Source organism: Hetaerina americana, unplaced genomic scaffold (genome assembly GCF_022747635.1).
Source record: "Hetaerina americana unplaced genomic scaffold, ioHetAmer1.1.p SCAF_11, whole genome shotgun sequence".
In the NCBI taxonomy this organism is placed as follows: domain Eukaryota; kingdom Metazoa; phylum Arthropoda; class Insecta; order Odonata; family Calopterygidae; genus Hetaerina; species Hetaerina americana.
Window position 1 is genome coordinate 30,547,962 of NW_027286181.1, and position 25,726 is coordinate 30,573,687.

Consider the following 25,726-nt stretch of genomic DNA (forward strand, 5'->3'; position numbering starts at 1 on the left):
GTCACTACTAAGATTGAAATAGACTTTTATGGAGTAAATCATTACCTAAGCTGTGGATGAATTGCCTCAGTAATCCATGTGTTAATTAGCATCTACCTACATAGTGGATGAAATGTTTACTATGAGTCATACGAATGTATCCACACTTGAACTGTTGGAGTAATCATTTTATGTATTCCTAGTAATATGAACGGCTTTCGTAGGATACAAGGTCTGTCCCAAAAGTAGTATGACTTATTTTTTCCCAGATAGATGGACGGGTGAGCGGCGGTTGCTCTGACTCGGTTTGAGGGAGGGCAGTCTCAAAAAAAGCTGTGGAGGCCAGTGGCAGTTGGTTCTCATCCTTTGCAGAGTGTAGTTTGTTTGTTTGCAAAACTACTACGTATATAACGTGACCTCGTTATGCTCCGTCATGAACTGGTTATTAGAACAGCACTACGCCATCAAATTTTGCATGAAACTGGGCAAAACTGGAAAAGATACTCATGACATGCTTAGGGCAGCTTATGGTGATAACGCCATAGGTAGGTCAGGTGTTTTTGAGTGGCATAACTTGTTTCAGGAGGGAAGAAGGTGCCGAACATTTAGGACGCTCTTTGATCTCAAAAAGTGATGAAAATCTTGCAATAGTGAAGGCTTCGTAGGACAAGGATCACAGATTGACCAGATCACATGGTTCCTGATGAATTTGGTTTCCCTAAAAGTGATGTACATCACCATTTGACTAAAAAAAATGGTATGAGAAAGATGTGAGCGAAGTTTGTGCCGCAAGTGCTCTCAAACAAACAAAAGGAAACTCACACGTGGATCTGCCAAGAGCTTCTCGACCATGTGAAGGAGGATCCAAATTTTCTTCTTCAGACTTCTTCCTCTTCCCTTGCCTCAAATCTATGCTGAAAGGAAGTCACCATAGCTCAAAGGAAGCATTACAACAGCCTGTGACAAGGGAGCTTAGCAGCGTCCCGGGCGCCGCCTTCCAGAAGGCTTATGAGGCATGGAAAACCCTCTGGAAGCTCTGTATGGATACATAAGGGAGCTACTTCAAAGACTTTAGAGTGAATGTATCAATTCTAGAAATAATTTTTTCCACTCAGTCCTACCACATTTGGTACAGACCTTGTATGTTATACCATGAGGTCATATATCATTCTGGGAGGCTGCTTTTATTACTAATCTGCTATCAGCAGTTCCATATTTAGGATTAACGTTAGTATAATGAGTTTAAGGAGGGTTTGTGGTAGATAATGCAACCCTAGCACAATATTTCCTTTCCGCTTTGTGCTACCATTTATTGCAGCAGCTGCTACAAAGGTATACTTCCCATTTTTACACCATACAGGATCTAATAACCCACCTAATGTCTCTTAGTGATTCACCTTTAGGCATTTCCTCCTACATTACTGGGATAATAATGAGAATAGCAATTTTATATATCAGGCAAGATCCATTTATGATGTGAGGGGTAATAAATGAGGGTTTAAATGAGAGATGGGGAGGAAAAGTGGAGCCATTGATGACAGGGTAGAAGAGATACAATAGAAACTGCAAGTGGTGGAGTTGCAAGGGAGAAAGACCTGTGGGAATGTTTGCAAAGAGTCAAATAATTGAAGGTGAAAGGGAATAAAAGTGAAATGAAATTTAAATTGAACTAAGTAATTGGGTCCTGCACATGAGATCTCATCTTTTGAAACAAAGAAGGTGAGTGGTGGCAATTATTGAAGCCTAGCAGAGGAAAAGCTTTAAAAAAAGCAGATTTATATTTCATTCTATTCATGGATTACTGATTAAAGGCAAAAAAGGAACCATTTTCTCATTCCACCCACAATTATAACTCATTTTACCCATCTATCTCCATAACCATTTTTCAAATTCCTCCAAAATATTGATTCTCTCTCTGCAAAGAATAGGTTTTGAAACCAGACATAAGCCAAATTATGGAATAAATATTCACCTCTTATGTACTTACTGATGGAATTGGGAGGGAAGAGCTTGGCGAGTGGAATGGGAAGCACTCCCATCAATATAAGTGTCCTCTAGGCTATAGATGAGATGTCTGCCTGAGAATATCTTTTGCTTGGATTTGTCTGTAACTTGGTTGTGTTATGAACAGTGCATACCTTTACAACAGTATGTAATTATAACTTTACTTAAAAGTCCCACATGTAGTAATGAGACATAGTAATAAGGGTAATTACAGACTCACAAAAGTGATCATATGTTTAAGTGTATCTGATGTATAAGAATTGAATGCATGCATGTGTACTATACAAGCAATGATACTAGTGCTAGTATAAGATGCTGTGCCAATGACACATAAAAGAAACTAGTCGCTGAATTATTAATTTAATTATACATTTATTTGATTATCAATTAGCTATCCATATGGGCAACTTTGGAGGGCCATTTGTAAATACAAAGCACCAATACTTTGGGCTACCTTTACAAAGTAAGCTTTAAAGTCATCCTCCGGTAAAAAAATAGAAAAAATGATGGGTCTGTAGAGGTGAAAGGGATAGAGGATGAGTTTTGGCCAATATAGAAAGTAAAATGTTATTACATTCCTGGGTAGGCTAGGAATGAGACGAGAAATGGAAAGGGATTTTTCAAGCCACCACTCATAACTTATATAATGTACGTGACATGAGGACAATCATATAGTTTATTGGGTCCCTGTTTTGCTTTCTTTCTCTGACTTTCCATTACTTATGGGTACAAAGTGATATGTAGTTCATTCCTATTTTAATGATATACTATATGCACTAACCATCCTTGAAGTCTGCCTTGAGGGTGCATTGCATTTTCCTTCTTTGGTCCCCTGTTTTTTAGGGTCTTCTTCATCATGTTTCAATAGCATAGCAAAATCTAAACCAGTCTTTTGCAATTCCTCATATTTGCCTTTAGCTTCTATGACTCCCTGCAATAAAAAACTACATTAAATAAATACTCAGATTGAAACAAAAACCAGGAAATGTTGAACACGTTTTGAGTTGATGTAACTATGATGCCCTTTTGACTTTTCCTATACATGAATCACATCTTTGGTTCAATAAAGTAATATTATTGTCATTATTAAATATACTGTTGAGACATATATACATATGAGAACTGAGTTTCTAAAAGATAGCTACCTATTTCTCAGAATTACTATCAATGAAAAATAAGATTTGTTCTTTCAGAAATGCACAGAGTAAAGAACTGTACTGATATGTTAAGTGATTCTTTGTCTCTAAAATAATTTGCATGAGCTTAAAAATATGATTGTTAAAATTTGAGAGTAGAGTATAATATTGCTTGACATGATGAAAAAACATCATATAAATTTAGCCTTGGATTGTGATGAAATCCCTATTGAGGCCTTGTCTTACAAACGGTATTTATAAATTGTGCAATAGGATTCCATGAGCTAAACATTCACATAAAATAAACAATTCTTATTGAACACCAAAGAAACTTTTACCATTAAATAATTAAAATACTTTCCAACAAAAACAATTACAATAGAGTGCTATACCTGATGCTAAGCCAAGATATGTTAATTTTGTCATTTATTTCCAAAATAAATGTCTGAATAATAATAAGCAAATAATTTCATTGGTACCAGGATGCCAAACATGCACAAAAAGGATATGTCATGATAAAAATAGTAACCAACCATAAAAAATGACTTTATAACAAAAATTTTTATGAATAATTGAGGAAGTCTTGATTTACATGAAATGGAATAGCATACACCAACATGTGAAGTGCAGGGTTTTTTCAATACTCCACAATGACAATTCATTTTATTCCGGTACGAATTAAAAAATTTTAAATTAATGGAAATATTTTTTAAAAACTGTGTACACACTCACATTGTTCAGAATGATGATTTCATCAACCTTTTTCAAGTACTGAAGTTGATGTGTGACAAGTATCCGGGTTTTATTAGACAAGTAATCAGTAATGCATTCATCAAACAAATGCCTCACAACATGGCTATCAACAGCAGACAATGGATCATCAAGGAAATAAAAATCTGCATCATTATAAACCGCTCTGAAACATGGAAAAAAAATAATTACATAATAGATAGGTCTTTAAATAGAGAGTCAACCAATCTCAGTAACCATAATATGCTTAATTTTCCCAAGGATCAATATTAAATGTCTTATGATTGTTAGACAGACTATACAAGTTATGAGTAAAACATGTCATTTCTGGGACAAACAAGTTCAATATGTGGATTATGTTCATAAAATTTCATACTTTAAAGCAACATTCTGAATTAAATATGAAATATATTCATCAACAGTTAATTGTACAATTTACTCTACAGATAATGAACTAGTCTTAATTTTAAACCATCATTGTCTTTGATTTATTGTTCACTCATTAGGAATGCTTTGCAAAATATTATTCTGGAAATTATGTAGATTAAAGTTAATTATAATGCAGAGTGAAGCATAGAGACATATGAGGTGCCTTCAAGTTTTAAGATATCACAATTTTTTTCTCGAGGCGAGGAGTAGTGATAAAGATGTGGTTGAGCTTAAAATATTCTTTATGCTCACTGTTTATGAACTCATGAGATAGATGGCTGCATCATACACTGGGTTTGTATAGCTGCTGCTAGAGTGAGAAGCCATTTCAATATGTAAAATGGTGAAATTTATTGCAAAAGAACAGCATGTTTTGTTCATTTTCTCCACTTTCAGAGTTGAACACTCATCTAAATTCCTTGCCAGTTGAGTGAGATCTCTGGAAATGGTGTTATATGCATGAAAAATGTGTGTCCATGGGTGTGGCAGTTAAAAGAAGACTGAATATCATTTGACAACAAACCCAGCAAGCCCCAGTAACAGGCCAGCCAGTTTTCCCAGCAAGCAAAAGGGAACCCTATGGAAGCATTCTTGCCCGCCTTGGAATCTACATTGTGAACATTTTTATACCTACAGGGAGATTATATTGAGAAGTAACAGAAGTTTTAACTTTCTGGTTTAAGTAGTTTGCCAGAAAAAAAATGAGGAAATATTGAATTTAGAGTCAACTTTTGATTTAGGCAATTTCATAATCACATTTAAATAATTAAAAAATTAAATAACACAATGACCTCTTGAAAAATAACATTTGGAAATTTGATAATTATATAACTTAGGTAACATTCCTTTCCAGTTAGCTTTGACCTTAATCCCTATGAAATTTCTCTTATTTTACTCTTTTAATTTGCGCTTCTATTTATTATCTCTTATTCAGCAATTCTGTAGCTTGTAGACCAATTGAATTCCACCACTTCCTCAAAGATCTATAGTACAAGCAGAATGTTTCTTACCAAAAAAGACTCCCAATAGTTATTTCTTCCACTGTAGTTATTATAAGCTGTAGAGCCAAAAATACCAACAAAATTCCATTATTTCCAGATCAAATTTGTTGCTTTAAATTTCAATTCTTCAACAACCAATAAAATCTGTGAATTTCTAGTTTGGCAGAAATTCAAGATCAGGATTTGGCAATTACAAACAGTCACAGGTTGGGACTCTGCTATGAAAGTGTATGCATTTCCCTCTTGTTAGATGGCCAATTCTCTAACCAGAAATATTTTAAAATATATTTATGTGTTTTCATCATAAATTTCACTTCTCATTCACCACACCTATGACTGCATTGAGAAATATGTTGCCCACCCACGAATATAGAAAGAACGCGATGATTCCGGGACTTCAAGAAGAAAAATTTCAATTCCCCTTACCTAGCGAGTGTAAGTCTGGCTCTCTGCCCTCCACTCAAAGATACTCCTCTTTCTCCAACAATGGTCGAATCCCCATATGGGAACTGCTTAAAGTCTTGGGTGAGAGCACACACTTCTACCACTATATTGTACCTTTTTTGCTCATATGGTTGGCCAAAAAGAATATTCTGACGAATTGTACCACCAAACGTCCAAGGTTCCTTTGAGGATAAGATGACATATAATACATTAGCTAAAAGCAATAGCAAAAAATGTGTTGTTTTGCTTAAACATTAACAAAATTAATTTTATTCCAATTTTGAATATGAAAAATATGTAGCATAAAACATAAGATAAATAGCATCATTTCATCAAAATGAATTGATATAAGTAATTTGATTAGTATGAATTGAAATGAACAAAAACTGAGCAATAAAAATTAATTTTAAAGAGCATTATAGCTGATACATAGTATAATGATATATTCATTTTCTAAAATCCATTCAAGACGAGTGAGAAAGTGAATAAGCACTAATCTTGAACAATGGCAACTGCAGGTGGACATTCTGTTCCAGTTACAGTGGCTATGGCTAGCACATATGATTGATAGGCTGGCATATTGAAATTGCATTCCAACCTGCATTGATAAGGTAGATGCCACGCATGCATACAGAAGGCCATGTGTAGTGGGTCCCCACCCTGCATGTTACAAGAGATGGTATTGAATAGTAATCCAGTTCAATCTAATGTGGTTATCCAAACATACAGAGATATACATCAAAGCAATGCACCTGAGGCAACCAAACTGAAAACCAGAGACCTTGAGAATGATTTCTGTTTCTAATAGTCTATCTAATAAAAATGATAAAAATATTCTATTCTTTTACAAGAATCAATTAATCATTCTGGTAATAAGAGAAAGTCTGAGCATACAAAATCAAGAGTAAACACAGTTACTTCTACTATCTTTAAATCGAACCAAAACAATAAAATACAAAATGAAGATAACCACTATCAAAGCATCAGTCACAGAAAAAACTTACCTGGCATGAGTATGATATTTTCCCATTTACTTTAATGGATCCAGACGTTAATGGCAATTCTCCAAGAATAGCCTGCAGTAATGATGTCTTGAAAGAGAAAGCACATATGTAGCTTCCATATGCATCAATGGAAGAATAATTAAGAATAGAGGTACTCTATGATATAGATATTAACATAATTTACTCATGGTCTCAACAGTAATCTCAAAAGCTTGAAGTAAAGTAAACACCTCTCATTTCAGGTTATTTTCAGGTACATACTCTCTTTCAATGATTTATTCTATCTATCTATCTATACTACCTCATACCTAGCATACTTTTATTGCATCTGTCACATTGTCTACCATTACTTATGCTACGTATTTAATTTTCTGTTTAGGGTCTCCTTACTTGCCTTGGGGGTTTTGTCAACTATTTTCACCCATCAGTCAAAGAAACATCATTTACTCTCTCACATACATATGTTTGGTGATATGATTCTCATCCATTCTCTCATCTTGAAAAAATCAGTATTCACATTCTTTCATTGCTATCTCATTTTAAATCTCTCTCTCTCTCTCCCCACACAAACCCCTCAAGTACTTCATACTCACCACTTTTGTCAACATTTTTGCTCATCCAGACACCCCCAAGTTTCACTATCATATAATAACGTTGGGAGGAGTACACTTTCATATACAGTCATTGTTACTGCCTGAGACGAACATTCATTTTTTTATGTGTATTTTAGGAAAATATTAAATACACGATTGCCACTCATGTGACCACTAAACATGTTTCCGAAACATATTTGGATTATACTTACTTTTCCTGCTCCAACAGGTCCAATAACTGCAACAAGCATTCCAGGTTTCACGGATAAATTAATTTTGTTCAGCGTATTTTCAGTTAAATTTGAAGACCACTTTGCTGTGGCATTAACTAACGCTATCTCCTTGCTTTGTTTTTTATCCACATAATTACTAATTGCAGTCATCTCTTCATACAATAGAAATTTCTGTGAAAAAAACAGTGAAAACCTTGTCATCTGTAGATGTCTGACTTGCTCTAAATGCATGATAGCACTTTGAAGAGGAATAAAAAAAACCTAGAGAAAGCAAAGTTTTCAACAGTGGACCCAAAATGCTGATTGAAATATAGCAAACCAAACAAAAGAAGGAATCTGCATAAATTGGATCTATATCAAAGCCCAATCCCCTGATTTACAATACACGACCATTATGCTTTTCTCAAATAGGCCTCCCTGATCTATAAAAATCAACATCTACAATAAATTCACTATGAACACATAAATAAATTAATAGATGGAAACCTCCTTTACTCCAAAGTTGGATTTATGAAATGAGGAAGAAGGTTAATATTTTTGAGATATTTCCTTGTACATAATTTGGCTTTCCCAGGTACTCTGGCAGTGAAAAAAATATTGATGTACTCACAAAATTATTATAGTTGTTCAAATATAACTTGATAACTTGTGATTAAAACAATCATGACCAACCTCAATACGTTTGATGGATACCCATGCCTCAGCTAATCTGGCTATTGCTTGTGGGAAATCCAGAGTCAATGTATAGCAGAGGGTGCTATAGTATGATGCTAACATAAATACCTAGAAATTGAACAAAAAAATTAATTTCACATTCTACTGATATATTTTTCTCCTTAACTGATTAATTGACTGTCAGTGATGAAATAAGGAATTTCATTTTATAATACTTACAAATCAACAATATATCACCAAGTGAAGACTTTAATAAATAATGGGATGAATGAACTGGTGTACTCAATAGAAAATAGGGAAAATGTATGATAAGTACAGTTATTTGTTTTGAAATTCAATAACTTCACATATATGCAATGCTTTTTACATTCATTTTCTGGATATATTGAGGCTGAATTCACTCCAAAAAATAGTTTCCACACACTCCAGATGGGAAAGGTAGGAATCGAGATTTATTCGTAATGTAATTCAACTTAATTTGACTTTAATGTAGCTGCTCAATCGTATTTAGCAGCTACATTAAAGCTAAGCATGATACTCAGTGAAATTCAGTACTAACTATTCTTGTCCCCTAGCAACATCACTGTCTGAAAGCACAAGAGTTATTAAGTTGACCTTGATTGTTAACACAAGTGTTCTCAGCAGGGTCTCCTGCTATCATCTAATGATCTAAGCTCTCCATAATAAATAAGTGTTGAGGATTAACAAGATGCCTTGGTATAAAAGATGCACCCTCATTTCTGTAGGGCTCACTCAAGAAAAAAATTTTTAAAAATCCATGTGAAAGCATGGGTATTTTTGTAAACAAATATTTCCACTCAGTAAGAAGGGCAAATCCTGTTTTGTTATAATTAGTTGTGAGTTTGAGACTTCATATATAACAAGCAAGTGACTTTTTCAACCATAATTTTAGGAAAAAAAGGTGCATCTTATATTTTGCCTAATATGGCAGTCATACAAGTTGTATAAATTAGAAAAATTGTATAAATGTAAAATAATTGTGTAAATTAGAAAAATCAAAATCTAGAGCTGGAAAGGGTCTCATATTTAGAATTAAACAATAGGAAAGAACACAACGGAAGAATCCGAGATAGCAAGACTTTCTACCAGATGAGTGATCTACTCATAGTAGAAAACATAAGCCTTGATATTGGGAAATATCGCACAATGCATATCAAGCCTCCTTCCTTATTGATATGAAACAATAATGGGGGGCAGCAGTGAGGGCATGATTGAATTTTATGGAAATGTAATAATCTAAGAAAATGATTAAAATTGAGTGGATGGATGGAACATAAAAGTTTTTTTAAGAGTAGGAAGCTAAAGAAGTTCATGGAAAATGCTGATAAATGGAATGGAGTCTTTTAGCATATTTTAAGATAAGCCAGCTTACTGAAGGCTGTTATCATTTTGGGTTGTTCAGTTGCATGGCAGGTTCACTCATGGTTGACCTCAATACTTGTCTGTCTTTAGCCAGTCTTTTGGTTTCTTCATACTTGCTTCTAATCCTAACTATGTCCAAAATAGTATACCTCCTTCTTTCTCATCTTCTCTTCACTTCTATGATTTCCTCTAACACAGTCTCTGGCAAGCACTAATTCCTCATATTATGCCCAAATCAATTCATTTTTCTATCCTTGATTTTATCTATTCTACAATTCTTTGCAGCACTTACTCATTCCTCCATCTATCCTCCCATCTAACTCCTTCCATCCTCCTCCAGATGCACATTTTGAAGGTCTCTATACTTTTTACCTCATCTCTCCCCAAAGCCCATGTATTCTCTCCATACAAAATCACACTCCAAATGTAACATTTTGCCAATCTATTTCTTAGTTACTTTAATCAAATGTCCCTACCGTAGTTTCTTATTCTTAATTAATCCCTTTTTTGCCACAACTATTCTTTATTTGATTTTCTTGGAATAGGATGTGTCTTCAGCAATGATACTTTTACCTCCAATGTTCACCTCCCAAGTTTTACCAAAGCATTCTATTGTTATTGAAGACTGTTGTGGGGGAAAAGTGAAATGAAAGAATCAGAAAAAGATGAGAACAGAGAATACATGAATCATATAGGGCTTGGCATAAGAATAAAAAAAATGTGAATGCATGAAAGAGTTTCATGATTCAGTAACTTATTTTGTTAATTGTTCTTACAAATTATATGGAAGAACAGCTGTCATACATAGATATACGTTTAAGAATGAAAAAGTTACTCCAAGGCTGTAGTTTTCTGGTGGGCACAAAGTGGAGAATATGAAATTTAATGAAGAAAAAAAAGACAGTGAAAAGGAGGAAGATTAATATTTTAAAAAATGTGGTGTTACATATATACACATATGCACAGGGTTTCAGGGGATTTTTACTTCAGCAGTAGGGATCAACATTCAAATATAAAATCAGAGGAAAAAATCCCTTCTCTGAAGAGGCCAACATTGCAGGTGAAAAATATAGCATAAGGATCTTTGGGCACTAACGCCTTTCATGTTTCAGTGGTGTTCGATTGAAATAATACCAGGAGAATAAGTGTGCTCGTGTAACTCAGGGAGCACTCTGTGCCTCACCATCCCACTGGGAAGGTGCCCTCATCTTTAGATAGTTTTCCCTATTTTTTTTATTTTAGTGCAACTGATTGGTCACACTGCTATAGAAGTAAAATATCCACAAACCCTGATTGTGCATATATTCCTGTGACTCAGAAGGGTCAGGGTGGATCACAAATTCAAGTGACAGTGTGCATCTATGTGTCTAGAGATCTAATGCTCTTTCATTTTCCTTTAATGTTATATTTTAGGTTTTAGTTTTTCTATTTCCTTGAATGCACTATTTTTAACAAGTTAACCAAATAGCAGTATGTTTGTTCTTTCAGTATGTGCACAACAGCAGACTTGAACTACATGATTGTAAACTTGGCCTCCAAAAACTAAATAATTCAACCAATTTTCTTTTTGACTTCCAAGATGAAATGTTTTACCTTAATTTTATCATACTCTTTAGGAGCAGGGCCATATAATTATGATTTATAAACAATTAAACTATGTAACCTATTAAAAACCAACCAGCCCCAATCAAGAGAGAGTCCTCATTTTATTACTTATTGCACTGTATTGTGTGGTTATAACAACATCTTTGAAATTAATTTTATACTTTCACCAGAAAAATCACTTGCATTTACTCAAGAAAAATGCAATAATATGAGACCATTATTCTTTTAACAATGCTATGGTTATTTTTATTCATTGTCTTTTAATCAATTGCATAAAACATCTATTGTTTAATTCTTTAAAACATACATAATACATGGGTTGCTAATATTTCATGCATTAATCATGACAGTAAGGAAAATGTACATCATTAGGTATTCACATCACTCCTGGGAAAAACTTAGATGATTTTTCTCTACATATTTTAAATCAATCAAGATAGTTTTAAATACCTTATCAGCTGTGATTTCATTTCCAAACAATATGTATGCCAAAATAGTGGTATAAACTGCAGTGCGAGTTGTGAACATGATAAATGATAGGTAGATACCTCTTATGTATGAGGTATATCGCACTTGTTTAATTTCTGCCCTGAAGAAAGATAATGCTAGATTAAGTTACAGTATAAATGATTCCAGGATTGCTAGATATTTTGCCAAGCTCTCAATTAAATAGGCATCACACACAATGTTTGACATTTTAAGAAGCCTGTACATTAATCTTATAATTCCAAATTTTTGACATGCAAAAGTACCAATTAATAATGTTCTGATAAAGGACTACACATTCAAAATAAAAGGAAATATGCATTGAAAAAATGTGGAGTGGATGAGTAGTTATAGAATTTAGTAAAACTCCCTAATAAAAATGAGAAACCAAGTGTAAAACTAAATGGGAAATAAGGCCTAATTAGCTCATTGTCATTTATTATTAGCTCCAGGGCATGCACTATTTATTTTTTAGCACAACTATATATTAAAATTGCTCTTTCTCAGCCAATTTAAAATATTGAGTACTCCAGTCGTCATTCAATGCATACTTTGTGATCTTGATTAGGTAACTACTAAAAAAATATTCTTATGAACACCCTAAATATAAGGAAAACTATAGCTTAATATTGACACATATGCATTGGTAAAATTACCCATTGATAGTTTGTAGAGTAAACTGTTGAATTACTAAATCATAACATTATTTGGAAATAAATAAATTACTTAATTAATTGATACATAAAAGTCCAGTAATTTCTTTTCGTCACAACTTACTTTCTGGCTGCTGAAACAAGTTGGGCAAATGGTATTTCCCAAGTATACATTTTGATCACTTGTATTCCTGTGATGATTTCATTCATCAGTTTCACCCTCTCATCTGTTCTAGCTGCTATCTTTGCACGGAGTCTAGAAGTTTTTCTTCCCATCCAACCTACGACATAGATTTTCAATGCATTATGCTTATTAAAGAAGTAACAAAACATGAGAGAAACTTGAGAATAACAGGCTATTAGTTTGAATTTTACTCATGGATATTATGACAGAGACTGACTACAGTTAAGTTGCAGGATTAGATTTTCTCTACCTAGCAAGCAAGAACATTGAGAATTCCTGGAATTTTTCACCAAATGTCTCACTTTATGTCATGATCTTCTATACAACATTTATGGTACTATGTGGTATTCATGCCCAATTTAATCAACAACAGCATATGAAAAGGAAAGGAAAGAAAGTAAAACCCAAAGCCGTACACTTAAGGGCACTTATAGGTGGAATATAGAAGGGGGTGGGAAAGTTATTGTTTGGCGGGAAGCCAGAAGCCCGTGACCCGTCACTCAAACAAATGAAAATTAAAATAAATAGTTCTACCAATTACTCCCTTGATCAGGTATTTGCACACCAAATTGACCTTCACAAGTCGCAACCCCACACACACACGCAGGGTTTACGGGGCGGGAAGCCCGACGCCAGTGACCCGTCACTCAAACAAATGAAAAAATAAAATAAAAATTATATAACACTTACTCCCTCGCTCAGGTATTTGCAAACAAATTGACCTTCGCAAGTCACAAACACACACACACACAGGGTTTACGGGGTTGGAAACCCGGCGCCAGTGACCCGTCACTCAAACTCGGACGACACAAAAGTACAGTGCTGGAGGGGAAAAAGCCCCTTCCCCAAGTCCCTTCCCCAACGGTCAAACGACCACCCCCCCCCCCCCTTCGACCTTCAAATTTCCCAAGAATTGTACCTGCTCCTGTTGGCCCCTCGCCCACCCACCCGTGCTTCCCCCCCCCATAACCTTCCCCCGTCCGTTACCATGCCCCCCCCCTCCCCTACTTAACTGTTACTTACATATTTTGGCTCCGACTAATCATTCTTCTCTGAAGAGGCCTGCTTAGCAGGCGAAACACCTAAAAAAAAAAAAAAAAAAAAAAAGGTTTTTTCGGCTTTTTCCCCTCCAGCACTGTACTTTTGTGTCGTCCGAGTTTGAGTGACGGGTCACTGGCGCCGGGTTTCCAACCCCGTAAACCCTGTGTGTGTGTGTGTTTGTGACTTGCGAAGGTCAATTTGTTTGCAAATACCTGAGCGAGGGAGTAAGTGTTATATAATTTTTATTTTATTTTTTCATTTGTTTGAGTGACGGGTCACTAGCGTCGGGCTTCCCGCCCCGTAAACCCTGCGTGTATGTGTGGTTGCGACTTGTGAAGGTTAATTTGTGGTGCAAATACCTGATCAAGGGAGTAATTGTTTGAACTATTTATTTTATTTTTTCATTTGTTTGAGTGACGGGTCACTGGCGTCGGGCTTCCCGCCCCGTAAACCCTGTGTGGGTGTGTGGTTGCGACTTGTGAAGGTCAATTTGTTGTGCAAATACCTGATCAAGGGAGTAATTGTTTGAACTATTTATTTTATTTTACATTTGTTTGAGTGACGGGTCACTGGCGTCGGGCTTCCCGCCCCGTAAACCCTGCGTGTGTGTGTGGTTGCGACTTGTGAAGGTCAATTTGGTGTGCAAATACCTGATCAAGGGAGTAATTGGTAGAACTATTTATTTTAATTTTCATTTGTTTGAGTGACGGGTCACGGGCTTCTGGCTTCCCGCCAAACAATAACTTTCCCACCCCCTTCTATATTCCACCTATAAGTGCCCTTAAGTGTACGGCTTTGGGTTTTACTTTCTTTCCATGCACTCGGCCGTAGTACGTTCTTTATCTATTTTTTAACAGCATATGATAATTTGATAAAAGAAGAATAATATAATGACTGAATAAATACTTTTTATTGATGAAAAATGTACAGCAGAAATATTATAACCAATTAAAAAAGAAGGAAATCTATGAAACTATTCAAAGGACTCATATTACTAAAAAAGGAACAGATAGAAGATGATCACTAACTTCCACTGTCCTCTCAAGCACATTGGCGAGCAATCAAAGTTTATAAGAGAAGTTATAGAGGTAATGAATACATGCTAGAAGGTGTAAAAAGCATGGTTGCCAGATGATGCAATCTTAAAGAAGAAAAAACTCATTATTCACCTATATTAATGTAAATGGACATTGTAGCAGTGGGTTATAATTATCTAAAAGTATTTCAAGCAGTATAGGCAGAGTCAGTAATATTTGTTTCCATAAATGAAGCAAGAATACAGATATATTTCTACAAACAGCAACACATATAAGAGAAAAGCATTTCCAAAAGACCATATAGAACATCTTGATTTCTTCAGAAGACCGCATACAACACGAATCAAATTTGTATTTCAGGGAAGATCTGAGGCAATCGGCAAATTTACCAATGGGATGGAGGTATTTTGAATATTAACTGAATTGTCTTCAAAATTATTTACAGAACTTATTCTTTAAGCAGTTAACCAAATACACAGATGTAGTGTTTTCATATCATTATAACTTAAAAGAGTTTATGAGTTATGTAAACCAGCCTGACACAAATTGTGTGCATGGTAGATTGATTGCACCCCTGGGAAAACATAGACATATATAAGAATTACAGAGTTTGTACTTACTTTGCAGAGGAATCATCAGAAGCATCACAACCACACCAGCAAGAGAAGACATACCTAACTTAAACCACAAAATGACAGTGATTATCAAAGAATGTAATGGAGCTGTCCAAATGTAGTGGGCAAATATCAGGGACATGTCAAAACGATTAACATCATTAGACATCAAATTTACCATCTGTCCCACAGTGGTGCTTCCAAGAGCAAACTTGCTCATTCGAAGGACCTGAAAAATAAAAATTTATGATAACTTCATTATCTAAAAGCATAAAGAGGTTTATTAAAAGGTCTAATAATTTCTCAGTAAGTAAAAATTTCTTGGATATTGAGGGATGTGAAGAGTTTCCTAATTTAGATGGACAAATGAAACTTTATGATTCCAGTTCTTTATCATATGCTTCAGAAAAATTGCCTGGTTTTATAAAAGTGAGCATAAGATTGATTTTTCACAAAAAAATTATCCATTTGCAAACATCGCCTTGTTTGGAGGTCTTAATAATCATCAGCAGGATGCATGCATATAATTTGTTACCAAACTTGATCGTAGGTAAACATTGTCTCAGCAACACTTAATATAAAATATATGCCTATTGAAAAATGCCAGTTAAATTTAATTTTTGGAGAGTAACCATTTCAATTGGATGAAATGGAAAAGGGAAAATTCTTTCACTCTTGCGTGCATTTACCTGATGCCTGAATTTTCATACAATGGAACCTTGCACATTGAGAATAATTTTTCCTGGTATCTTTTTCGTAAACTGAAATACTTATTTAGCAAAACAATTTTCCCATATAAATTAATGTAAAATAAGATAATATGTTCCATGTCAAAAAAATAAATTATGAACAAGGTTTATTAAAAGAAAATAATACGTAAATTGTTTGAATTGTGGAAAGTGAATCATCTTCATTTTTGCTACGATCATGGGATGAACTGACCTGCAATGTGATTTCAATTTGTAGAGACAAAACAAAATTATTCAAAATAATTTGTTTGCTATTTTGGATACACTCCTAACTCTTTTTTAATAGAAAGAGAATTGATTGAGAAAGAAAAAATTGTCTTGAGGTATTTTTTTTTGCTGACACTTCAAAATTTTGTGAATATTTTATGAAAATTTTGTGCTTTCCCATGACCTCCACATCACATTTTTCCTGATATTCTGGACTTCACACTCCTTGAAGGCTTGTGGAGTTTCTAAAGGCTACTTGCTTGCTGGTTAAATTTTCAAATGGCCACTTGCATTGGCACAAAATAGCAGTGTGAGACAGTCTTTCATTCACTTATGGCCAGGCAATGCATTCTCCTCCGCTGTTATATAGGTTCACTTTCATCTTTTTCCAGAAGGGACCCATTTTGTCACAATTAAAAACCTGTTGAGACAGATAACCCTCAGAATCTATGAGCTACTCAAAGTTGCTAATGAAGTTATTTGCTTCATTTGTGCCGGAGCTTTCTGCTTCATTGTACCACAAAATGTTGGATGCCAGTTCTTCATTTAAATCTCTTGAACTACCCACGGCTCCCCTCAAATACTTCTTCTGCCCTTGATGGTCCTGGCATCTTCTTGATGAGGTCGGCAATAATTAATTTAGCCTTCTCACAGATGATATTCTCATTAATAGTGTTGCTTTGCAATTGTATTTTGTTCATCCTTATGAGAAGCAACCTTTCAATATAATTGAGAATATGTAATCATTGTGTGACCATCATATTTATCCTACCCTATGGAGGCAGGAAAAATGGATGAAGGGCGTATTGATCGGTAGTAGGATGTTGAAGACGGTAATAGAGGGGAGAATGTTAGGCAAACGAGGATAAGGAAGGAACAGAATAGGGATGTTGGACGGGATGAAGGGAGGAAGAAAGTACCCAGAGATGAAGAGGGACCTGATGTAGAGTAGGATGCGGGATTTTGTGTTTTTTTTAGGAGTAATAAAATATTTATTTGGTAGTTTTATCCATCCAAAAACCTACCTTAACTGGTAGATTACCTTAAAAAAAACCATTGTGTAAATATTCTTGACACTCCCTTTGATGTTTTTGAGGATAGTGTAAATCATTAATGCCAACTAATTGTATTTGTGTGCTAGATCAGCTATGCTCACACATTCTCTTATTACAGTTATTTTTCTTCCTCGGTGGTTCTAATCTTGGGGCTTTTTATTCAGTGACATTTTTTCCAGCGTTATTATTAAAATTTGCACAAAAAATGCATCTGAAAAAATGTGAACACCAGCCACACTAAGATGCTAGTGGAATGAGGGCTTCACACAAATTGAATTAGTAGGTGTGCAATCAATTCTAGGAATCCCCCTCTCCTCATCACTCATTATTGTAAAAGTTATTCATTAACTCATTTTTGGAAAAATATTTTTGCTCATTGTGTGAATTACTCGCCATGCAAGGAGCTCATTAAATGAGAATCCACTGTATTTGAACTGGTTGAATATTTTGTCAAGAAAAAAATTATGGTAAATAAGTAGTTCAGCAATTGCAGAAAGATTTTAAGAATTTAAAGGAACAAAAAAATCACTAGATGAAAGCAACTACCTCTTCCTTCCCTAAAGGTATTGCATAATACAGCACCCTACTAGTGGTTTATAGGAGTGCTAAGGCATAATTTTGGGGGCACCGAATTGGGGTGCCAGCTTTGCCTTATCAGTTATGTACCATGCCATAGTACTGTGGACACCTCTGTAATTGACAACCATGAATGGAGTGTGCAACTGGGTATATGAATACAGAGCTTTATTCAGCGGATATTTTGGTCTATAAATAAATAGTTTTCTCATGATGGATAAACTGGACACTTTATAATTGCTGTAACTCTACAGCTAAAGGTGCAATTTTCCTTTAGAGGACACTTAATGGTAGGTGTCCATCAAGCAAGTCATCTCTCTCTATCTCATGAATCATACTGTTACAATAAAGAAAGGGTATGATTGATGAAGGGAAGGTGAAATGAAGGCATAGACCTGTCGTATTCTTTGTCAAATACACTTTGCAATGAGAAACAATGCACAAGAAGACAAATACACTAGCACATGGAACTGGAGTAGGATGACATCCACATTCATTATAGATTAGGTACTCAGTATTTACCTTTCTGTACATGAGGGAACAGCAAGAAACTCGAACTTTCATCCCAATATGTAGTACTGCCATAATATATGGATGCATTGCCACGACAAAGATTCCAGTGCACATTATAATTCCACCCGCAAATAAATAAGCACTTGCTTTGCTGATGCCACTTCCTGGAGTGAAATGTTTTATGAGGTTTCCAAGGAAAATGGGCATTGTTGAACTTTCTCAGCATGCAAAAGTGAAAGGCAATCAATAAAACATGCTGCACATAGTGTTGAGAAAATATCACATTTCATACAAGAATGGCATTACATAACTTACCTCACACTAATATCTATCAGTCCATAGACTACTCCATAAATAATGTATTGCCATCCAAATGTCATGAAAAGAGCTTTGAAAAAACTCGGCCTTTTTCTATTGGTTTTCTTCTTAAGGACTTTCTCCCAGTTTCTAAAAAAATTTTTAAAGAGATTTATACACTTTCAATCTTTCCAAAGAGTGCATCATGTGATCCCTTATGCTTTTTATTTAATTAAATCATGATGCATGTATGATTCAATGTCAAGTCAGATAGAAAAGGGTACTTTTTCCTAGAGTACATTTTGGAAATGTCAAAGGGATGGACACAATCAATCAGATACAAATCAAAAGATGCGATGCAAGTGTAGGCCTGAGCAAGAAACAAATATTTCCCTATCCCCTCACATTACTTTCAGGCTAACTGATCCTATAAATACAGACACACCCTCCCTCCTCTTCCATTAACTATTCTCTGCATTTCTCCAACTCTATCCATGATATGCTACTGTCACTAACCCCCTCCCACCCACATGACTTACATTCAACTTTACTTCCATAAGTAATTTTGCCCAATTTCCTATCTTCCTCCATGCAGTCAATTACCTGCCTCGTATGCACTGGATTCTAATGGGTAATGGTGCTAAAACTCAGCCCAGTACCAATGCTTCATATCACACATATATTTATTTACCCAACTGCTCTTCTATCTTTGTATCAGATGATGCTATGTCACAATGATATGCATCATGCCAATAAAAATTCTGGGGAAAATTACATTGTTTCCTCATTTGTTGAGGAGGTTTAAAATGTTTACCGATGGTCAATATGATCTACAAATTCTGAGTCCAGTTGACAGAAGGGATGCTTTTTAATTCCCAAGGCTCTATAAATGTTTAAAATAAGGCTAGTCCACTATGTGTGTCCATTTTAATTATTCAAGGATTCAAACTTGAATAATTTTTTCATACGGAAATATTCCTTATTAATGAAAATAATTCCAGAAAAAAAATCCACTCTTGACCATTGACTGGTTTGATGAGTGTCACCAGTCTTGGTTCAAAAAACTGCCCAATGAAGATTAATATTTGACCATGCTTATTGGCGCATAATATGGATATAAAAAGTTTCATTTTTATAAATTATTTAACCGGTCTTGTTAAATGATACCTTTCTGTCTTCCATGAATTTCTCAGCAGTTTAAAAATATACTACATATGTACTTATAAGTAAGAGATTTTTGGATAGATAAAATTCATCAGCTTCTTGGCAAAATGGTTCACCCACTGAGAAAAAATATGAAGCTTTTAGTTGGAACTAATTACAATTACCATAGGTTTCTGTAGGAGGAAGAGTTAATTTTTTCCAGAAGTTTCTGCTCCACAAATTGTGACAGCAATTTCACTTCAACCCTAGGAAGCTTCTAGTATAGACATAAAACTTTTGCCACATCCTATGCAATGATAAGCAGTGAAAAATCAAGCCTTCAAAATTTCAATATTTGCATTTGTGTCCATTACAGCACTTTGGAAATTTAAGATTTAGAAAAAGGTAATAGATCAATGTCTAACCACTATAAAAATAATCCTCAATGATAGCAGATAAAATGCAGAAACAATCTATTCATTGGCAATGAGACATTTTTAACTGATTGCTGTAGTCACATTATATGAGCAAGTTCTTTATCTGTAATTAAATTACCTTTAATTATTTAAGTTCATTCAAATTAATTATATCAACCCACATCATCAAACTTTTATTTCCTCTTTAAGCTTCGGGGTGCATTTTTCGCCATTATGCCAAAACTCTAAAGATATTAGTTAATTTAATTATCAGTCTATTAGTATCAATCTATAACAGGTTTTTTCTTCAATTTTCAATATTTTCTTCATTCACTTCCATGTCACACAAACACAAATCAAAGCATGTAAGACATAATGCAATAGCCAGAGTGATTATCAACTCACTTGGATAATTTATCTCCTAAAAATCCAGATTCGTGTTGCTTCAAAGAATTGTACAGATCTTCTGATTCCAGATCTCTCTTGTAGCCATTTGAAAATATTTCAAATGTCCAACTGAAAAAATTTCAATGAAATTATATATAGAAAAAATGAAGTTGATTAATATTTGTGAACATGATATCATAACTCTGAAGATGATATCTAACTTTTTTCTAGGAATCCAGAAATCCAAATATTTCACAGATTATTCATGCAGATAATTGTTTGAACTATTAGATACTTATACCCCATTTGATGGAAAATATTAAATCATGTACTGCCCTTGGTCATTACAATGGGCATTAATTATCTAAATTCTGCACAGAATCCAGGGACATGATGACCTCAATTGCCAGAGACTGACATGACTGTAAATATCACCATTAAAGTCATGCAATGAACCAATAGCATTAAACCAACACATTTCTATACAACTATGCACTAAATAATGACTTGAAACCATAAAAACCAGTTCACATTCGCCATTCATTGTGCACCATATACCCTTGAGTTGCCTCATTGAACTCAATGTGCACATGCATACTTAAATTTTTTTATGAGGAAGGGGTTAGTAGCCCTCAAAGGGGAGCAGTGAGGCCTTTGAAAACCCATTTCCCAACTATAGAGAGCTACAAACATTATATATTGTAGTTACATGCTATTTTATAGGTCTCTTTTCTTTTGCTGTAATCGATGGTTTCTGAGTTGCTCATGACAGTGAATCGGGGAAAGTGCTCGGGAGTTGAAATTTTCAAAAAACTACATATTTTTAACTCTTGTGGGTTGATGTTTATTAGACTACTTCCGTTTAGAATTTCCCGACAAATTAAAGTATGATGAAATAGAGTGGCATCATTTCAACCTGTTATCCAGTTAAACATGGGAAACCCTGGAATGATTATGTGGAATTCCTACAGTACAACTAACGCGTTGAAAACCATGAAATTTATTAGGTAATAGGGCAGCTCGTAGATACATACTAACAGACACGTCGGTGCAAACAATTTTGCGAGCGCGTCAATGTCCTTAGAGTCAAGGTCATTTAAAACCCCCAAGCCCAGTGAAAACGCAGTTCTCATTGATCCTCTTTTTTTATTTATTTACCCGAAATATCCTGAGCTGGGAAGAGAAGCCTCACTTCAGAAGCCACTTGCATCAATACCGCGAAAATTACCCATTAGCATAGACTCGCTTCGGGCATGGGTGTTCGATTGCCTCTGGTGCTCAGAGACACTTAATGACAAGCCTAGCACAGCTCACTCCAGGGTCGCAAAGTCCCTTAGAAGAGTTCAAGGAGGAAAGAATTATGATTCTTCCGCTTATTTGTCACAGATACGACGATTGTGAGAGCGGCAATGTTCAACCGAACCCGAGTTCGGTAGGATTGCCGGAACTATTGCTGACCAGTGAGTACGTGGTAGGAATGCTTTTAATATTGGGGGGGGGGCGAACATGACAAGGTGAGGTTAGCGACCTCCAGTAATCGCGAACGCAGATAACATAATGAGCTCTACTGTCAATATTTTCTCATAAGCAGGCACCGTGACCAAAACATTCAATACAAGAGTGAATGCTATTGTTTAACTCAACTAAAAGTAATGAAGGGTTAAAACGCACCCTTAAAACTACCCATTCCTTTCGGACCAATACTGTCCGAAGGGGTGGGTGTTGAGAGTCCATTCCAAAATCTTATAATGAAGGGTATCGAGTGAAACGGGATTCATTGCTGCAACATTGAACGCACATGGTTTAAGGTCACATGCTAATTTCATGGTTGCCTAATTCTCCTAAATATACCGATTCGTGTTTCGGGCTGAGCTGAATCTTTCTATATTGCGCGTTACCGAAATCGCGACCGATTACTCGATTTTTTTCCGAAAAACAGTTTGCGATCATGGATCTCAAGTTCTAGCTCCTATTATTCACTATGACAAGCCCAGGAATCGCGTTCTTATGGGTTTTGTATCGCGAGAAGTGAAGGATAGCAATCGATTGTTGGATATTCATTGCCAAGACGCTAGACTAGACCTGCGCGTCTTGTAAGTCCAAGATTGTGTTTCGGCTCCTGGATCAAAAGGCCGCGACGGGCAAAATTTGATGGAAAAAAATACCATCTTTGTATTTGAAAATGTGGGTAAGATACGAGTAAATTGAAGGCACAGGCTTTTGAATGTAGTTACTCACAGGAAAAACATGATGGAGAAGACGTTTGCTCCTTCTCTAGGGCTCGGGTGGTCGAACTTCTTTCCCTTGTCCATCGCTGAGATTACTTTCTCCTCTTCGAGTGTCGGGTGGGAGACGGGAGACACGTTCGCATCGCCACCTCGGGGCGACTTCCCGAGCCCTTCCTTCCTTGCGTCCGAAAGCGAGCCGCGTTCACTACAGACTCCGCCTAACCCGGTATGACACTGTCTCTCTCGCCGCCTTCTCCTCCCTCCTCCTGATCAGCGCGATAACTTCCATCCCTCCATCACACACCGTGCACCAACCCCCTCTCCAGCCGCCTCTCCCCCGCGCGCACTATCTGCAAACCACTTCTAATGTCAACCGGAGAGACGCTCAACTGGCGGCCAGAGCGCCGGATACTGCACGCTTCGCTCGCACACGGGCCTACCTTAGGAAGATCATCAACGGTTAAACTAACACACCAAATGTAGTTAGTCTGATAATTAAATTATGCCTAAGTGAGGAGAAATTTTCGCAATACTGGAATTTCAGTGGAATTTGGTTTCCCATTTACAAAATTTATCATTAATATATCACCTAATATATATTTGAGTCAAGAGGGAAGTTAAGCTACATGTTAATATAGGAGATCAAAAACTAGAGCAGATGAAACAGTTTATCTACCTCGGAAGTGTTTAGGACTTATATGGTCGAAGTAGTTTGGATATGAGATAAAAATGTGCATTAAGCAAAGAAGCTTTCACAAGGAGGAGGGAATCGACGACAAAGGCATAGTGAATAAGGATGTCAAGAAACTGATCGTCGAAGCTTTGATGAGAAACCTGGTTTCGTGCGGTGAAAAAACATGGTCTATGAAGCAGGATTGGCGTAGATTGGAAGCTTTTGAAACGTGGATGTGGATAAGGATGGAATAGGTTAAGTGGACCGAAAGAAAAACAAACGAAGAAGTGGCGGGGGGGGGGCGAAGCTTGACGGGGGAGAAGAAAGGATTGATGGGAAAAATACTAAGGAAACAGGAAAGATGAATGCTGGGAATTTTGATTGACGATTGGATGTTAAAGTCTGTGATATAGGGGAGAATTAGGAAAGCGAGGAAGGGGCAGGAATAGGATGGGCATGATAAATGAAATGAAGGGTTGGAAGGAAGTGTGTTGCATTGAAGAGGGACTTATTGTTGTGCCTGATCTCAGGTTGTGTTTTGTCAGAAGAGGCAAGGAAACGAACCATTGTATAGTCTGTGCCCAACCATAACAGGTTGAATTCCAATCATAGTAATAATCCTTGAGGATGATTAATTACTCGAAAGACCTTAGCCTCAGTAATTTATATACATTCCGCAATGTCTTCAAATTCGTCTCTGTCGAATCAGTCATTTTCCTTTAGTTTAAGTTCACTATATCGGAGAAAGTGGAGTCTTGAATCATTCTGAAGATCATCTTTGGCAGTTAGATTAAATTCAGGAATAAATGAAACGAACTGTTTTTCGCGCAGTGTAAAATTCAATTTTTTTGAATTCACCCATAATGTAGATTTCGACATCGAGGCATCAGTTTATTCACAACACAGCACGAAGCACTAAATGGCATCGCCGTGTATCAATTGTGGGACCCATTTGTGATCTTCGGCCAATTGCTACACAATCAAATGAATGCCTGCCGTAAAAAACATCGCGGTCACAAATCAATTGGTGTTTGAACAGGCGTGACGCATGGAACTGGTTTCTTCCGAAGAAAGCATAATTCGCATTCCTCGGTTGAGAGAATGGCCTTGAGTTGCCTTTCGTATCACATATACTTCCTCGTCGGACCACCAGCTGTTACGGTAATGGAGTCTGGAAACGGAACGAAATCCTTTACGTATTTTTTATCGTAAAAATTATATCACACGAATTATCAGCCAGTCCAATATCCTACTAAAGTGGTTTAATCGAGAGAGTTCGCACGACTGCAATTATTTGGTGATCTCGCGATGAGGCATTATTATTCTTCACCAAGTACATTTCTCTCCTGTATCTCGATGACCGATTCAATTATTAAATAGTCACACTATTTATAATAATCACATCTTTGTGCTTTACATATAACGCTTGGAAACAAAAGAAAGAGTAAAACATCCCACGGGAAGGAAGTGACCTAAGGAGTCAATCAATTGGAATAATAAAAATATTTTTAAGACTTTGATAGATAACCTAATTTAAAATACCTCTTAAGGCAGAGAGATCACCTCGCTCGGAATATTGGAGTCCTAAATTGGAGTTTTTCATTGGCAGTATTTAGAAAATATATATTCGTAAACAAGTTATAATAAAGGAGAATCTCAATGAGAATCTGTTGCTAATGAAAACGATCATTTATATAATGGAGTGCGTGTGTGTATATATATCATCATTATTATTAAGTAATCTACCGGTTAAGGTAGGTTTTTGGATGGACACAGCTACTAAATAAAATATTTTGTGACTCCTAACAAAACACAAAATCCAGCATCCTACTCTACATCAGGTCCCTCTTCATCTCTGAGTACTTCCTTCTTCTCTTCATCCCGTCCAGCATCCCTATCCTGTTCCTGCCCTTTCCTCTTTTGCCCAACATTCTACCCTCTATCACAGTCTTCAACATCCCACTGCCGGTCAACACCCCCTTCATCCACTTTTCCTGCCTCAATAGGATTTCTCCCAACAAACCCCTCTCTTCGCCCACCATACCAAGTACTTCCTCATTTGTTTTCTTCTCTGTCCATTTCACCTTCTCCATGTAGTGTGGACTTCTCGGAAACCCCCACTATCGGTTGACTCTCCCAAAGAGTCCCCCCCAGCATGCCAGACAATGTATGGTGATGTAGTGCGGGTTTCTCGGAAACCAAAGCAAGACAATGTCCGCTACCCAATTCCC

The 25,726-nt window shown here is 36.0% G+C and overlaps 1 protein-coding gene across 2 annotated transcripts in view; it reads right to left on the minus strand.

Annotated features, from left to right (window-relative positions):
* LOC139700994 (ATP-binding cassette sub-family C member 4-like) overlaps positions 1 to 23,009 on the minus strand; it is a 39,854-nt gene extending 16,845 nt beyond the window's left edge. Inside the window, exons 1-13 of one of the 2 annotated variants that reach the window (XM_071599545.1) lie at positions 22,833 to 23,009; positions 20,613 to 20,723; positions 18,667 to 18,798; positions 18,361 to 18,565; positions 15,258 to 15,480; positions 12,500 to 12,656; positions 11,687 to 11,825; positions 8,246 to 8,356; positions 7,553 to 7,744; positions 6,748 to 6,834; positions 5,726 to 5,925; positions 3,852 to 4,035; positions 2,765 to 2,914 (exon numbers count right to left, since the gene is read on the minus strand). In XM_071599545.1, coding sequence (XP_071455646.1) covers positions 2,765 to 2,914; positions 3,852 to 4,035; positions 5,726 to 5,925; positions 6,748 to 6,834; positions 7,553 to 7,744; positions 8,246 to 8,356; positions 11,687 to 11,825; positions 12,500 to 12,656; positions 15,258 to 15,480; positions 18,361 to 18,565; positions 18,667 to 18,798; positions 20,613 to 20,723; positions 22,833 to 22,906 — 1,965 coding nt within the window. In that variant the 5' untranslated portion in view covers positions 22,907 to 23,009. Of the gene's footprint in view, positions 1 to 2,764; positions 2,915 to 3,851; positions 4,036 to 5,725; positions 5,926 to 6,747; positions 6,835 to 7,552; positions 7,745 to 8,245; positions 8,357 to 11,686; positions 11,826 to 12,499; positions 12,657 to 15,257; positions 15,481 to 18,360; positions 18,566 to 18,666; positions 18,799 to 20,612; positions 20,724 to 22,832 lie in introns of those variants that run through there. The other variant, XM_071599547.1, reaches the window with a different exon arrangement.
* Positions 23,010 to 25,726: the final 2,717 nt, after the last annotated feature.